This window comes from Scatophagus argus, chromosome 17, assembly GCF_020382885.2.
Source record: "Scatophagus argus isolate fScaArg1 chromosome 17, fScaArg1.pri, whole genome shotgun sequence".
In the NCBI taxonomy this organism is placed as follows: domain Eukaryota; kingdom Metazoa; phylum Chordata; class Actinopteri; family Scatophagidae; genus Scatophagus; species Scatophagus argus.
In genome coordinates this window covers 7262937-7277510 of record NC_058509.1, presented here as the reverse complement: position 1 = coordinate 7277510, position 14574 = coordinate 7262937, and the positions used below count along the sequence as shown (strand labels likewise).

Below are 14574 nucleotides of genomic sequence, written 5' to 3'. Positions count from 1 at the left end.
TGTGGAGAGCGTGAGTGTATTTTATATGCTGTCTCACAGGGCTGGTAGTTTAGCGACGGTCCCTGGCGCAGACATCACGGCTCGTACAGCCCAGGGGAGGAGGGATGGAGCTGAGATGGACAGGGAGGGAGACACCGGCTTACGACGTCAAAGGAGTACAGACACACACACACACAAACACACACACACACACACACACACACACATAGGGAGAGGGAGAGGACAGCCAACCAGACTGCCAATTCCCTCCGGTCTACTGAAGGAAGCCTAAATTCATCTATCACTACACCCCTCATTCAGCGAAGCTAGAGGGAGATCTGTTTATTTTTATATCAGGTTTATTTGAGGGAGAGGGGAAAAAATACGGAGCATCTGTCAGAAAAGAGGAGAAGGGGGGATAAAACAACAAGCAGATCTAGAAGAACACGCTCATGCCGAATAAAGGACCGTCGCTGGATGTTACTTGTGTTTTTACAAGGGGGGTGCAGGCCTAACTTGTTACAGGATTCAGAGACGCTCTTCCAGACAAATGAACTGAATAACTGAGGTTCAGTAACTAAATAACAGCGGCGGGAAGAAGAAAGGCACCCACTGACTACGCCGATTCTTTGCCACGAACAGCACCACAGGTTTGATGTCTTTAACTCTTTCTTGTTGTTGTTGTTGTTGTTGTTGATGATGCCTTTTTGGAGGTTGGTGTGAAATCATGTTCAGGTCATTGTTGTTGTCACCCGCGTCTTGACAAAGAGAGCGCAGGTCTCCAGCTGTGATGACAGACACGCTGACATGTTTCTGTAAAGGCTTCGTGTACAGACGGCCTGAACCGAATCCACTACGAGGAGCGATTGTGTATTTTTCATTACGTTATTTATTTTGTTTTCTGATCATTTAAAAAAAAAAAAATCCAAGACAAAGAGAATATCTCCGTATCTCCTTTGCTACGAATCGTGATTATTGATCCCTTCTGTCCATGAAAGTTACAATATAATGTAATTAATTACGTTTTTATGTTGTGTGTTGTGCAAATATAGCACAAGATATTGGCTTAAACTGTTGGAATTTTATCAAAATATATGTGTGATTGCATACAGTCATCTCTAAAATAAAATTACATCACTATGCCAGTAGTATTTATAGCACTTATAGCTCTTCCAACATATCAGTGGCAGTCTACAGTGAGCGCACAGTGGCCTTAGGTTACTTATGAACAATTTTATACATTCATATTTGAATATATAGTGTAATCTAAGTGTTACTTATGTCATTTATTGTGATATATCTGAAAAATCCCCTGAAATCTACTACCAGATTAAGACCACCATGTCTCCAAGGGTGTAGCAACTGTTATTTAAATCTCCCATTCCCAGTGAACGCTCCCATCTGCACCTCCATCCCCGGCCTCCTGTTTGCACCTCCTGTGCAGTGTGAATTTAAGCCTGCAGGCTCCTGTCCGCTTCTCCTGACCGTCTCCTCCACTCTCTCTCTCTCTTTCTCTCTCTGTATGTGTGTTATTATTCCTCTCCAGACTTCTCAATGAAGGAGCCTGACGCAATCAAGCTCTTCATCGGGCAGATACCCCGAAACCTGGAGGAGAAGGACCTGAAGCCCATCTTCGAGCAGTTTGGCAAGATCTATGAGTTGACGGTGATAAAGGACAAATACACAGGGATGCACAAAGGTAAGAGAGGCATCGAAGTAAAGGATCAAACCCGTTGGAAACTACCCACCCCCCACCCTCTTTTTTAAAATAATATTTTCTGAGATTCTCAGAGAGTCTCAGAGAGTTCATAGTGGGAAAAAATATTGTTGATTTTGCATTCATTATTATGGCAAAATAGTGCATAGTTTCCCTAATATGTCCTCCAGTTAGGCCTTAAGTCCTCCTAAAGTGAGGTTCAACTGCTCCTTATTTGTCTCTCTGGAGCCTCTATGGACGCCTGTGAGGCCAAAACCTGAAAGAAATCTGAGTCCCACTCAGATATTTAAGTCATGGACTGGCTAAAATATTGATTAACCTTGTCTCACTTAAAATAAAAAAAGGTTTTAACTACTATAAAGGTGACTCAATGCAATTCTTGTCATCTCAGTGAGGCTGCAGTTTTGAAGCCAGAGCCAAACTGTATATGCAGGATTAGACAAAGAAAAGACGATTTCCTTTTTTAAAAATTGTAGGTATAACCAGATGTAAGAGTGCAGTATTGTTTTATCACGCTGCCTCACTTTGCCTGCACATCAGGTTCAGTTTCCTGACAAGAGGACAAACTGAGTTTAATGCCGAAGCTGCTGTTGAACATTCAACAATCTACAGCTAACTAACAATTGGAACAACTGAAATGTGAAAACAGTAAAAAAAAACAAAACTAAAACACACACACACACACACACTCTTAAAATGAGAATTACCCTTTTTTTCCCCAAATTGTCATTCCCAGAAAAGCAGTTGTCTGAGATCAATCCAACAAAAAGTATTTTGTCAGCCCATAATTGGTTTCATGTGGTGATTATCAGTCACTAAGTGTCACCCACTACTACCACAGTGTGTCACATGGTGAACAGGCTTCACGTATTTCTGAACTAAAGTCTCAACCATTCAAAATCCTGTCTGACAGATGGACTAAAGCCCAACTAAAGTGATCTGAGATAAACAGTGATCCTTTCTGCTGTCATTTCTAATGTAAATCTGAGCACAGGAAACAAAGGCTTTTATAAATCAGTCATTTGGGAGACGTATAGGCCAGGTGGTATCAGTCCTCTAACACCTATAACACCTATTCTGCATAATTTTACATATTCATGATTTGTGGGAGCCCTAAAGGTTAATGGAAGCCTTTCTCTATTATGTGGGGCTGCATATATTTTGCTTGACCAGCATGATATTAAATACCCATTCAGACTGCTTGTGTCTGAATGGTCTCCAGGTATTATGATTTAATAATCCCATAGTTCTCCAGAGCCACCAGGAGAACTATATAATAAAATGTCCTTTGTTTTTATTTTGTTATTATTTTTTTTGCCTCTGTTTCATGCCCCTTCAAACACTCATTAATTATGATGGCCTGATTAAAGGCAGGATGCGTTATTAGAAATCTGAAAGCCGTGCTGACCCATAACTGTTAAATAAAAACCAAAGCAGATATATGAAACGGCAGCTTTATAACAGGGCATTAATCTCCAGGAGCATGTTTCTGCATGGGGGCTTTCAGGGCAAATGACCATTTAAGATTAAGAGACAGCGACCTTGCACTGCAAACCTCAGCAGTAGTATATATAGCATATGAATCTGGGGGGAAAAAAAAGATAATTCACTGATCTTCTGTTGCTTAACTTCATCTCCAGGATGTGCCTTTCTGACATACTGTGCACGTGAATCCGCCCTCAAGGCCCAGAATGCACTGCACGAGCAGAAGACACTACCGGGGGTGAGTGTGTCATCGTCTTTTTGAGATCCTCAACAGCTCACATGTATATATGTGTGTATATATATATATATATTAAGGGAGCAGAATAACTGGCATGCTAGGCTGTCTGCACACACCACACAGACACACGAGGACACACAGTGACAAAGGAAAATTAACAGAGTTTGACATGCAGGCCTGACTTCCCCCTTTAAGCTGATATGCTCCAATAAAGGTCAGAGGCTGCTCTCTCTCTTATGTTTCATATGTGATGCATCCAGACATATCCATCCAGTTAAGGCATGAGTCATCTGGCAACATGTCACGGGTCGAAAGAGACAGCTATGAGGCTCGCTGTTGGAGTGACTTTGCCACTTCTTATTCTCTCTGATGTTTCTCTTCCTTTCTGTCTCTCCGTCTTTCTGTCTCTCTCTCTCTCTCTCTCTTTCTCTCCACCTCGTCTCCTCTCTTTCTTTCCATCTCTCCCTCTGAATTCTAATCAAAGTTAAACCTAGCTTTATTAGCATAGCCAGGCAGCAGGTGTGCTGCCAAATGACATTTCCAGAGCTAAATATGACATGACAGCCGCGTCTCTATAATAACCGACTATATGAGAGACAAGGCGACAAGGCAAGGAATTACTGAGACAGAGTGTGCTCCCAGACTTGCTGCTGCTTCCTCTTTTGCTAACAAGGCTTTACCCTTGTTTCCTTTTGGTTATTTTTGTTGAAATCTACATCATTCACTTCTTTTTTTTTTTTTGTTTTTTTGCCCATGCTGAATGGCAGCTCATGACCACAGTTTTTGAAGAAAGGGTGAACAATGTAGGGCTGAACCTTACTATTGTTTTCACTGCGTGTCAAATAATCTATCAGACTTTTTTGATAATTGATTCATTATTTTGCCCCAAGCAGCAGTCCAAAACCCAAACATATTCAGTTTAAGAAAACCCAGATAATGATCACACTGGAGAAGATGTGACCAGTTAATTTTGGCATTTTTGCTAAAATATTTCATGATTGAATAATCAAATAGTTAAAAATTATAAAGCTAACTATTTTTGATTTATTGTTTGAGTAATTTTTCAAGCAAAAAACGCCAAATATTCTCCGGTTCCAGCTTCTCAAATGTGAGGATTTGCTGCTTTTCTTTGCCTCATGTGATCCCAAACTGAATATCCTCAAAATATCTAAAGCAGACACAAAAGCACAGACCCTCACATTTTGAGAAGTTTGAACAAATATTTGGAATTTTTCTCGGTAAATGAACGACTTTGTGAGCATTAAAATTGTCGACTCATTGATTGGATTGTTCCAGCACGAGTGCATTGTTGTAATGGCAGGCAGGGGGTCACTGTGGGACGCAGAGGTGGCTTGAAGGAGCAGGCTGGTATTAGGGTGGCAACAAAACAAATCCCATTGTTAGCGTGACAGTAGCGTGACCTTTTTGACCTCTCGTAGGGGATCAGCAGGACCTGGTGCCCCCATGGCTAAAGCCCTGCCCCCACCCCTCTGTTTCTACCCAAGTGGTTCTCCCTCCCCACACCCTCTTACCTCTAAGCCGTGCAGAGCAAGCTCGGCTCCCCCCGTCTTCTCTTGCCAAAAGAAAAAAAAAAAGAAAAGATGAAAACCATCTTATTAGCTCCATACACGCCCACACGGACAAGAGCTGCTTCCCACCCCTGCTACCAGCTGTGGTGTAATTGTCATCTAATTGCACCTGCACTGCCAAAGAATAATTAACTTTGGCATCTCATGGCCGGGGCGATACAAAAGAAATAACATGAAAGCAATTATCGGACTAAGGGGAGAACGTGTGAATGAAAGCACACCTGAATGTGGAGAAAGCTGAAGGATGTCATTAACACTCAGCACTGCTTCTTTTTTTTATGTACCATTTCTCCTGTCAGGGTTGGTCTTCAGGCCCATTTTTTCCCCCTCCCTTGTTATTTCACTGATTTTTTTTTCTCCTTGACAACAATGGGGAAGAAGAAAGAAAAAGAAATGGAGAAAGAAGTCAGGCAGGGGTAACCAGATGGTTGTTTGAGAGCGGCACCTGGCCTTGTGTTTAATTTCAGGTGAGAGAGTCCGTCTCTGAGTGAGAGGGGGAGGAAGAGCGTCAAAAGCACATTCAGCTGAAAGCAAGGAAAGAAAGTGAGAGAATGGTGGAGTTAGGAGGGGGGGGGGGACAAAAGAAGGAGAAAATGCAGGAGCAATAAAACAGATTCACTCTGAGTGGAAGTGTGGAAATGGAGGATGGGAAGAGAAAAGACTCGCTCCTGTGAGCTGTACTCACATTTGATCCTACTTGAACATCTTGTACTCTTGTCCCCTCTATTCTGTCTTTATCTCTGCACTGTCTCCGGCCAGTTTGTCCAGCCAGGTCGGCTGTTGCGTGGCTCAAAGAGACAATAACATCCTGTTAAGCCACATTTAGAGAAGCCATTTTACAAAGCAACCTCCAAAGACAAACTCCTATTTCAACAAAAAACGACTAATGAGAGAATCGTATTGTTACATGAGCTGAAAGGTTTGGACATAAAATGAATCTATTTTCATAATCCCTGAAGAGAAAAATGCCACCGATTCACTAGTTCCAGCTCTTTGTTTTAAAAAGCACATTTTCTGTTTATCCTAGTCGTCCGTTGATGGTATGTATCGGAAAGAATACCTGTCACAGTACCAGAGTTTCAAGTCAGTATGCTGTCATATGTTGTGATAATGTACGCAAGGCAACATATTGTTTCAAAGCCTCTTCCTGTCTCAGCTGACCTTTTTAGGTCGGAGTGGAAGGCTGAAGATCAACAACAAGTCTGCCGCGTAGCCACAAATCTTAGCATGTAAGCTATTAATTAACAATACATAAAATGCAGTATTTTCGAGAGTTGACACAGTTTCGTGAAAGAAAATATCATGAAACACAGGCGTATCCATATTTTTTTTACACCCCCATAAAATGTTTCGACCATAGGCTTGGAGAACTTTTAATGGGCACCTTTTTTATTTTCAGGCAAGGGAAAGTTTGGCATTTTGTGAAATTTGTTCATTTGCTTTTTTTTTTGCTTTTTTTTTTTTTGCTGTGAGATTGAGACCGCTCTCGTGTCTGTACGGTAAATATGAAGCTACAAGTCAGCTAACTTGGCTGAGCAGAAAGACTAGAAATAGGCCGAAACAGCTGGTCTGTCTCGGTGGAAAGGTAACCAAATCCACCTAGCAGCACAGCACCTACAAAGCTCATTAACACGTCATATCTTGTTTGTTTTACGAGGCAGGCTAGCTGCTTCCATCAGGCATCAGTCTTCTCTCATCTAACTCAAGAAGGCAAATTAATGTATTTCACAAAGTATTTCACCCGTAAGGAAAAGAATTGTCAGTTGCGTCCCTAAAACACATATCTCCTTCAGTAGAGACATAATATATTGCCCCTCATCAACACACACTTACTTGATTTAATATTTGCAACAATACCTCACTGTTTTTAAATGCAATTAGTATTTAATAACCAACCGTGCCCAAGTGAGAAAGTAGCTGTGTGCGCATGCTGGTGTGTGTGTGTGTTCGGTGTATATTTCCATGCGTAGGGGGAGGGGGGGAGGGCAGGTGTTCACACTAACACGGTTTAATCAAGGGTGTGTGTGCCTTTGTGTGTGCGTGTTTGCGCATGGTTGTGCGTATGTGTCTGTTTGCTTCTGTGTGCGTGTGTTTCCATGGAGAGCACCCATCCAAAGATATGGATGGGTGGTAGTTGTTAGTTTTATCATACGTTCCTCTCGGGTTTCTTCATTCACTCTCTGCTGCGTGTCTGAGAGTTAAAAAAAAAAGAAAAGTCGAAGCTGCGAGGCCTCCTGCGTTTAAGCCGCCCATATGAGAGGAAAGAGTCCTCTTTGAGTGGAACATCTGACTAAGCCTGACATTTACTCAGCCATAAGGACTCAGACAGAGCAGACAGAGGGGTTTTATCAATAGTCTGAAATAAATGCATATGCTAAATATAGCCCCGGCTTCATACGCAGGATGTGAGATAGGAGGTTGTAGTGCCACAGTGTTGTGCCCTTAATGACTGAGCAAATGTTTTTCCTGCAGAAACACATGGGCCACGAACAGTCGCAGGCTGATGTCTCAGAATTCACATTTTAGTCTCATTTTGTATAGCAGCAGATAAATAGGTGCAAGCTGACATTCAGTGTGCAACAAGGCATGTGACAAACACACCAAGTAAATGCTCAGATCTGGTTCACCGAGGCCCTAAAACAACCGAACGCGAGCTCGTAAGATATTTCCTGTGTCAGACAATGAACAGATAAAGCTGTGCCTCCATATGTAGCTATGTCATGATGATAGTGAGTTGGGGGCATGATGATGATAGCAATTAGTGCGCCTCAGAGCCAATGTGTTCACTTGACGAATCTATGTAAGTGTGCATTCATGCGTCGATTCATTTACATATGCATGCATATCAAACGTGTGACAGGGACCATGCAGGACGGGCGGCGCTGACTGACAACAACAAAAGGGCCCGTTCTCTGTACGTCACTCTGGGGCGACTGTAATGATGAATGCAGATTGGATTTATAGAGGTGGTAAATGGGTGTGAACTAGAGAGAAATTGGATAAACGAGGGGGGGGGGACAGAGGAGGTGACAATAAGGGAGAGTGGGGGGAGGGGAAGATGAGATGAATGAAAGTTTGACATAATGAACAGTGGGTGGCAGTGAGGGTGGAGGGGGCTGGAGGTGCATTGAGGCAGTGCGTTTATCAGCTTAAATACAGACATCTGTTACTGAGAAATAGTGTGTGTTTTTTGGGGGGGAAGGGGAGAGTGCGTGAACGCGCGTGGCAGGCGAACGCACGCCAAAGTGCGAAGAGGCTGTTGTCACAAAACTCGTTAGGCTCTTTGAACTAACACATACGCTGGACTACGGTGGAGTTAAAGTGTGTCAACCGTGCCGAATTAAAAAAGTTAAAGAAAAAAAAAAAAGAACAAGAAAAGTAGGACATGTACCCTATCTGTACCCACACACCGTGATTCAGTTCTTTCCCCCTTCTGCTCCACCGAGTCGAGTCAAACAACACTTGGCATGAATATTTAACAGTCAGAGGAGACAAAACAATTGAGAGTCAACTTGAGTGTTGTTAGGAATTTACTCTTTGATATTCAGTTTCTCCACTTTGAGGGATTCTTCTGACAAAAAGGCTGAGTGTAAGCTTTGAGAGCTGTCAGCTTCCTCCTGACACTGGACAGAGTAGGGGCTCCTGCAGGAAGAGGAGACGCTGGGAGGCTGCTTTGACACTGAAGTCTGGATCATTGATTGAATATTATTGAACTGTACAAGCGTTGTGCTGTCAGTCTCTTTGCGATTGATTGATTTACCGACTGGCTGAATACAGGAGAAGGTTGAGTTTCTCCCTGCTTTGTGTGCTTGCTCGCCCGCGTGTGTGCGTGCGCATCTGCGCGTGCATCCACATGTGGAAACATTAACAGACTGCACTTGTGCATCTCTGCTGTTTGGGTTCCTTGCCTTTGTTGCTTTGCTCCAACTCTTTGTGTGACGCTCTCAATCATCCACGTCTTTTGATCTCTCTCTCTCTTTTTTTTTCTTTCTTTTTGCCTTGTGAATATACCAATTTCCACCTGTGCTTGTTCTTTTCCCTCGGGTGGATTCACAAGTGCGTCCCAGCGTATAAGTGCATTTGCGGTGAGGAGGTGGATGGAGAAGCGAGGGAGCAAAAGCAGCAGAGACGGCAGAGGAACAGAAGAGGGGGGGTGGGGGGTAGCAGGTTGATTACGGTCGCAGGTCTCGTTGCCTAGAGACGGCAGGGACCAGGGATGCCAGGTTGCTAGGCGACCGGCACGATGCAATGACCAGTGCTGTGTGAAGGAGCGGAGGGGAGGCGCCCCACCCCCCAACCCCCACCCCCATAAACACACACACACACAACTCTGCCTCCCTGCTGTAAATGTTCTTGAAAGAGCAGGGGAGATGGTCTCCGCTGATATATTTACCATTCAGAGTGGCTGCTTTTCAGGGCAGACAAGCAGAATGGATTGAAATTGGAAAAGAAATGTGTCACCCTCACACAGTAGCAGCTATATAGACTTAACAACAGTGGCTGCTGTTCAGCCGACAGCATAGAGATTATCTTCTGCTCAGTACGTCATAACAGAGACATGAGAAAAATATCATTCATATGTTTTACTCCCTCCGACCGTAAACGATCCTTTATCTAAGAACGCATTTATGTCGCCATGGATGAAATGCATTTACATGGGGCCGAGTGCCACTCCTCTGTGCCCGTGGACTTATGGGGGGGGGGGGGTCATGCATTATGGCAAGAGGGGCCGAGCTGTGATTTGATTGGATAATCTATGGATTTAATATCTTATAATCCCACTGAAATCCCCCCACGGCATCCCAGAGAGAAAAGATTAAGTATGTGTAGATGTGTGCTCATGTTGCTGTGACCGACAGGGGCAGACAGCAGAGCCTGTGTGTGTGTGTGTGTGTGTGGGAACAATGAATGTGTGTTTAGTCGGAGGATGATTGTATGTAATATCTGCGCTATGTGTTTGGAGATGCAGCGCAGGGGGAGAAAAAATCAAATAGCAGAAACGCACTGGTAAAATTGGGCTGTTGTTCAGGCAGGTTCTGCCTGCGTGTTGTCTGTGCACAGCATGGGACTGTTTTTGTAAACAAGCCTAAAGAGAGAAAGAAGAGGGGAGGGGAGCAACAGGAGGAGGAGGAGGAGGAGGAGGAGGAGGAGGAGGAGGAGGGGAGAGAGCAAATTACAGTAAAGTGTGTACGTTAGGCGTTTAGGCTTAGAGGGAGATGATGCTTCTGCATCTGCTCTCGAGGCAGCGCCAGCATTCAACAGGCACGAGTGCTGCCTCCATCATCGCCCCCCCCCCCTTTTTTTTTCTTTCATTTTTCCTCTCCTTCTCCTTCTCCATCTCCCACCCTCCTCCCTCACACATCTAATCCCTCTGTCTCTCGACCTAGAAGCACCCTTTGTCCCGCTCGCTTGTTTTTCTCCCGTCTCTTCCACGCGTCGTTCAGGGCGGCCTTGTTTACCTGATGTGGGGCTCTCGTCTTTCTCATTGCCGAGGGTTGCCATGATGATGATGATGATGGTCATGCGAAGGGCGGCGGGGCCTGTTGCCGTGCCGATGTGAAGTGGCCCAGCCCCAATGGCCTGCACTTCTCACTATTTTCCCTCTTGTATATTCTAATTCCAATCTCCTATGCCATCTGCTGCGCCTCTTCTTATCACCACCGCCGCCGCCTTCACTGTTTGTCCTCCTGCACGGAAATATGGGCTATGGGATTTTTTACAGGCATCTTTAACACTTGCTATCAATTGAAAATATCACATTAAACCATGAGGTTGTGGCGTCAGCTTTGATTTTTCATTTCAGCTCTAAGATTAGATATTTCACAAGGATTTATGACTTTGGATTAGACAAGGAAGTGATCTGATCTCATTGAGTCGATGGTCAGTGTTAGTCTCATAGGGAAAGTTCACCTGTGTGTATAATGTCCTGTGTGTTTATGGCATGTGCACAGGACCATAACATCCACCGAAGTCTTGTTGTCAGCATTTGATTCTGAAAAAGGTTTTGCAAATTAAGGTGCAGTTTATAGTTGGCTACCGTATGTCACATCCTGTGATGACCAGCTCAGTAAAAGAAAAATAACGATTTGTTCTCAGCCTTCAGCTTTGATTTTATATGTTTAAAGCTGTCTTCTTTTGCCTCCACATACACATGTATTTAAAGCATTTCTATTTTCAAAAATGCTCTCAGTTCAACCCATAAAACGTGTTTGTTTTTCCTTAAATCAAACCTGGACTGCTCCTCCAGATAAAAAAAAACTGTTGGAGCATGATGATTTCATACGAGTACTGAAAAAGAGACACCAGTAAAACAGTGAACACATGTCTACTAGTTGATCATTTTTCAATGAAAACCGGCTTGAATACCATAAATACAGAATAGGAGGCTCAGTATTTTTCTGTTTGTTGGATTAGTAAACCTGTAAATAGAGTACATATATACCGAATCTCATGGAAGTCTGCACAGTTTGCCACGTTGCACTTGGCGCTGTAGTTGCACAAATGCAAACAGCATAAGAGCTGATTGGTATGGTGGGAAAAAGTGGACAAGAGACAATGAATGGACCCTACTGTCGTAACACAAGTGATATTTGCATATGGGTCCACTCAGGATGAAAACATTTTAAATCGAATTTTATGTAAGGCCCAAACAAGAACAACTATGCACTGACTGCTGGGGCAGGTGCCCACATTTGCTTGACTGATTGGAAGATGGTTTTGAGACTTTGCCACTCCATCTACTCTGTCAACCTATTAATTGGCACAATCAATTGGATGCTCTCAGTGAGGAGACACAGAGGGCCCTCTGCAGCAGGTGTTGCTGGTATTTCAGGTGGTGGTTCGGTACAGCGGTGGCGTGGAGATGGACAGTGTTTGTGCATGCGGGTCCTGGCGGCGGAGCGCGGCCGCCGATCAATAGTGTCTCCTGGTGACCGATCACAGCAGATCAATCAGTGACACAGAATCAGCGACCGGCTGAAATGTCACCAGCTCCATAATTAAGACCTTCATTAAGCCAGAGTTAACAGAGTGTCACTCTGTTGCTCTCACCTCGACTCCTCACCGACATCGCCCTGCCTCCTCCGCCTCCTCCTCCTCCTGCTCCACGCACACACTCACGTGCCCCCACCTCCATCTTTTTCTCCATATGCTCCCTTCCTTCCCCTCAAAGGCTCTAAATCCTACTCTTCTCCCATTTGTCCGCTCTTGTTCGCGCTTTTCTTTATTTCATTCAATACCTCTTTTCACCGGGCTCTATACATTTGAAAGGCACTGATGTGGCACAGTTTCATATAGGGGTTTTGTTAAATCGCAGGGAGAACAATGATTGCAAAGAAGTAAAGGGGAAAAATGGCTTTCAGCAGCTTGACTTTTGATGAATTATGAAAAGGTCACCTAATCCCTCTCTGTGTTGTGTGTGCTCTCTCTTTTCCCTTTGTCACTCTTTTAGTCTTTGTTTTTTCCCAGATATTATTCCTTCCTTTCTAACCCTGTACACCACCTCTCTGTCAGACTCAGAATCTCTCAATATTCTGATGCTGCGTGCTCCTGTAATCCAGATTAGCCAGCGAGTGTGCTTAATCTTATCACTTCCCCAATCCCACGTGGGTGTGTGCTTTTCCTGGTTTTGTGTGATGGGGGGGGTGGGGGGACGATAGACAGCAGGATTAGAGCAGATTCGGAAAGAAAGAGAGACAGACTTGGAGAGAGGAGGCGGGGAGGAAGAGCGGCTGTACGACACTGCGAATGTAATATCACACGTATCGGTGTCAGCCGTGGTCTGCTGGAGTAGAGTTGGGGAAAAAAAGGAAAGGAGTCAGTGGGGGACTAACTTCACTAACATCCATACATGCAGGCAGATGTCACTGTTACGTCATATTACAGCGTTAATAGCATTTTGTTGTGGGTTACATCAAGTCAGTGCATACGAGTGTCGTCTTTTGCAATTCACAACACAGCAGTGGCCACATTTTCATTGATTTTCCTGTTTTTCTTGTGTTGTATTCACACCGACTGTGCCATGTTGTCTTTCCAGATGAACCGTCCAATCCAAGTGAAGCCTGCGGACAGCGAGAGCAGAGGGGGTAAGAGACACCTGTCCCCGCCCAGAAACACAGCACCTGTTCAAACAACACCTTCGCAGCGTCACTCAGTCATTCACTCTTGTGTCCTCGCTTCAACGCTTGCTTTTGTATCAACAAGTCAAATATGAGTGAAAGTTTCTTAGTATCTCAAAGTGACACCATCAGAATAAAGAAATTATGAGTGGATGATCAAGGTTCATTTCGGGAAAGATTAGCTGCAGCAACAACAATTAGCATTAACATATGCAATATTTTATGATCCTTCAAATTATTGTTTTAATAAAACTGTGATTGCAAGTTTCACTATTAGATTCAATTATCTGTCATACTACACGTGTACAATGTGAACTTGGAAGCTGCTTCCCTTAACTGCCACTAGTGTGCTACACTGCTGGATTTGCACCATTTGTACAAATGCCATCGAACATCCTTTTGTCTTTACCTCTGGACAGTCACCTAATCATCTTTTTCACCCACTTTTCAACATTTATGAGCACACTATTATAAAATTAAGCAGATTCCAAACACGTAAAGCATCCTGCTTTTGTATGCTTCCACTCATTTACCACAATCCATAAATACTATACTCTATTGTAGCCTGTTTTCCAAAGCAAGCCATAGTTTTATGGAAGCGTTTGGTTTCAGCAAAACACAATAATCAATTTGAAATCTTGAAATGGAAAAAAGAATAAAGATGTGATCTTCACTGTGACTGATTCTGCGTCTGAATCTCAAAGTCTTTTGACACTTGGTTTTCATACCATTTCATGTCATTTCATACCGTTCATATCATCTTCAGTAAACAGGAAATGAATGTTAAGAAAAATAAAGTTCACCATCCATAAATCTATGGTTTGCTTTGGAGAACAGTCTGCCGGAATGTAACGTGTATGTGATTTGTAGTGAATGGGCTGCAACATGCAGAAACACTGATCTGATCCCTCACAGACGGGGACAGACGGAGCAGCTTCTCTGACAACACAGAGGGTGACAAACATTTGAGTCACCGCCAGATGCTGTTTGTTTGTTGTGATGTTCGCATTACTGCACTCTGGTGGCGATGTGTAGCATTGCAGGCTGGCATCTCTCCTGCTTTGTACCTACGTGTCACACAGTTGTCGTTCCCTGTTATTCATGCACGTATGGTGACATGGCACTTGTCCGTTTTCCTCCCCTTTTCACTGCCTGTATCACCTCCCCCCATATGCTTGATACTTTTTCCATATCCACACACACTACCCTGTTTTCTTCCCTCCCATCTTGGCAAACTCCTTCCCCTTAGAAGACAGGAAGCTGTTCGTGGGCATGCTGGGGAAACAGCAGACGGACGCTGATGTGAGAAAGATGTTCGAGCCGTTTGGCGGCATAGAGGAGTGTACGGTGCTCCGTGGGCCTGACGGTACCAGCAAAGGTAACATCAGTCTGAAATGAAGCATAACAGAGGATAAACAGGCAAAAATGTTATTTCCATAGTGGTCCTGG

At 43.9% G+C, this 14574-nt stretch overlaps 1 protein-coding gene across 3 annotated transcripts in view; it reads left to right on the top strand.

Moving 5' to 3' along the window:
* The window catches only part of celf3a (cugbp, Elav-like family member 3a), a 42560-nt gene that overhangs the window by 16937 nt on the left and 11049 nt on the right, over nucleotides 1-14574 (top strand). Inside the window, exons 4-8 of one of the 3 annotated variants that reach the window (XM_046418534.1) lie at nucleotides 40-629; nucleotides 1526-1678; nucleotides 3337-3419; nucleotides 13044-13092; nucleotides 14378-14503. In XM_046418534.1, the coding sequence (XP_046274490.1) occupies nucleotides 1534-1678; nucleotides 3337-3419; nucleotides 13044-13092; nucleotides 14378-14503 (403 nt within the window). In that variant the 5' untranslated portion in view covers nucleotides 40-629; nucleotides 1526-1533. Of the gene's footprint in view, nucleotides 1-39; nucleotides 630-1525; nucleotides 1679-3336; nucleotides 3420-13043; nucleotides 13093-14374; nucleotides 14504-14574 lie in introns of all 3 variants that reach the window. The other 2 variants (XM_046418532.1, XM_046418533.1) reach the window with 2 other exon arrangements.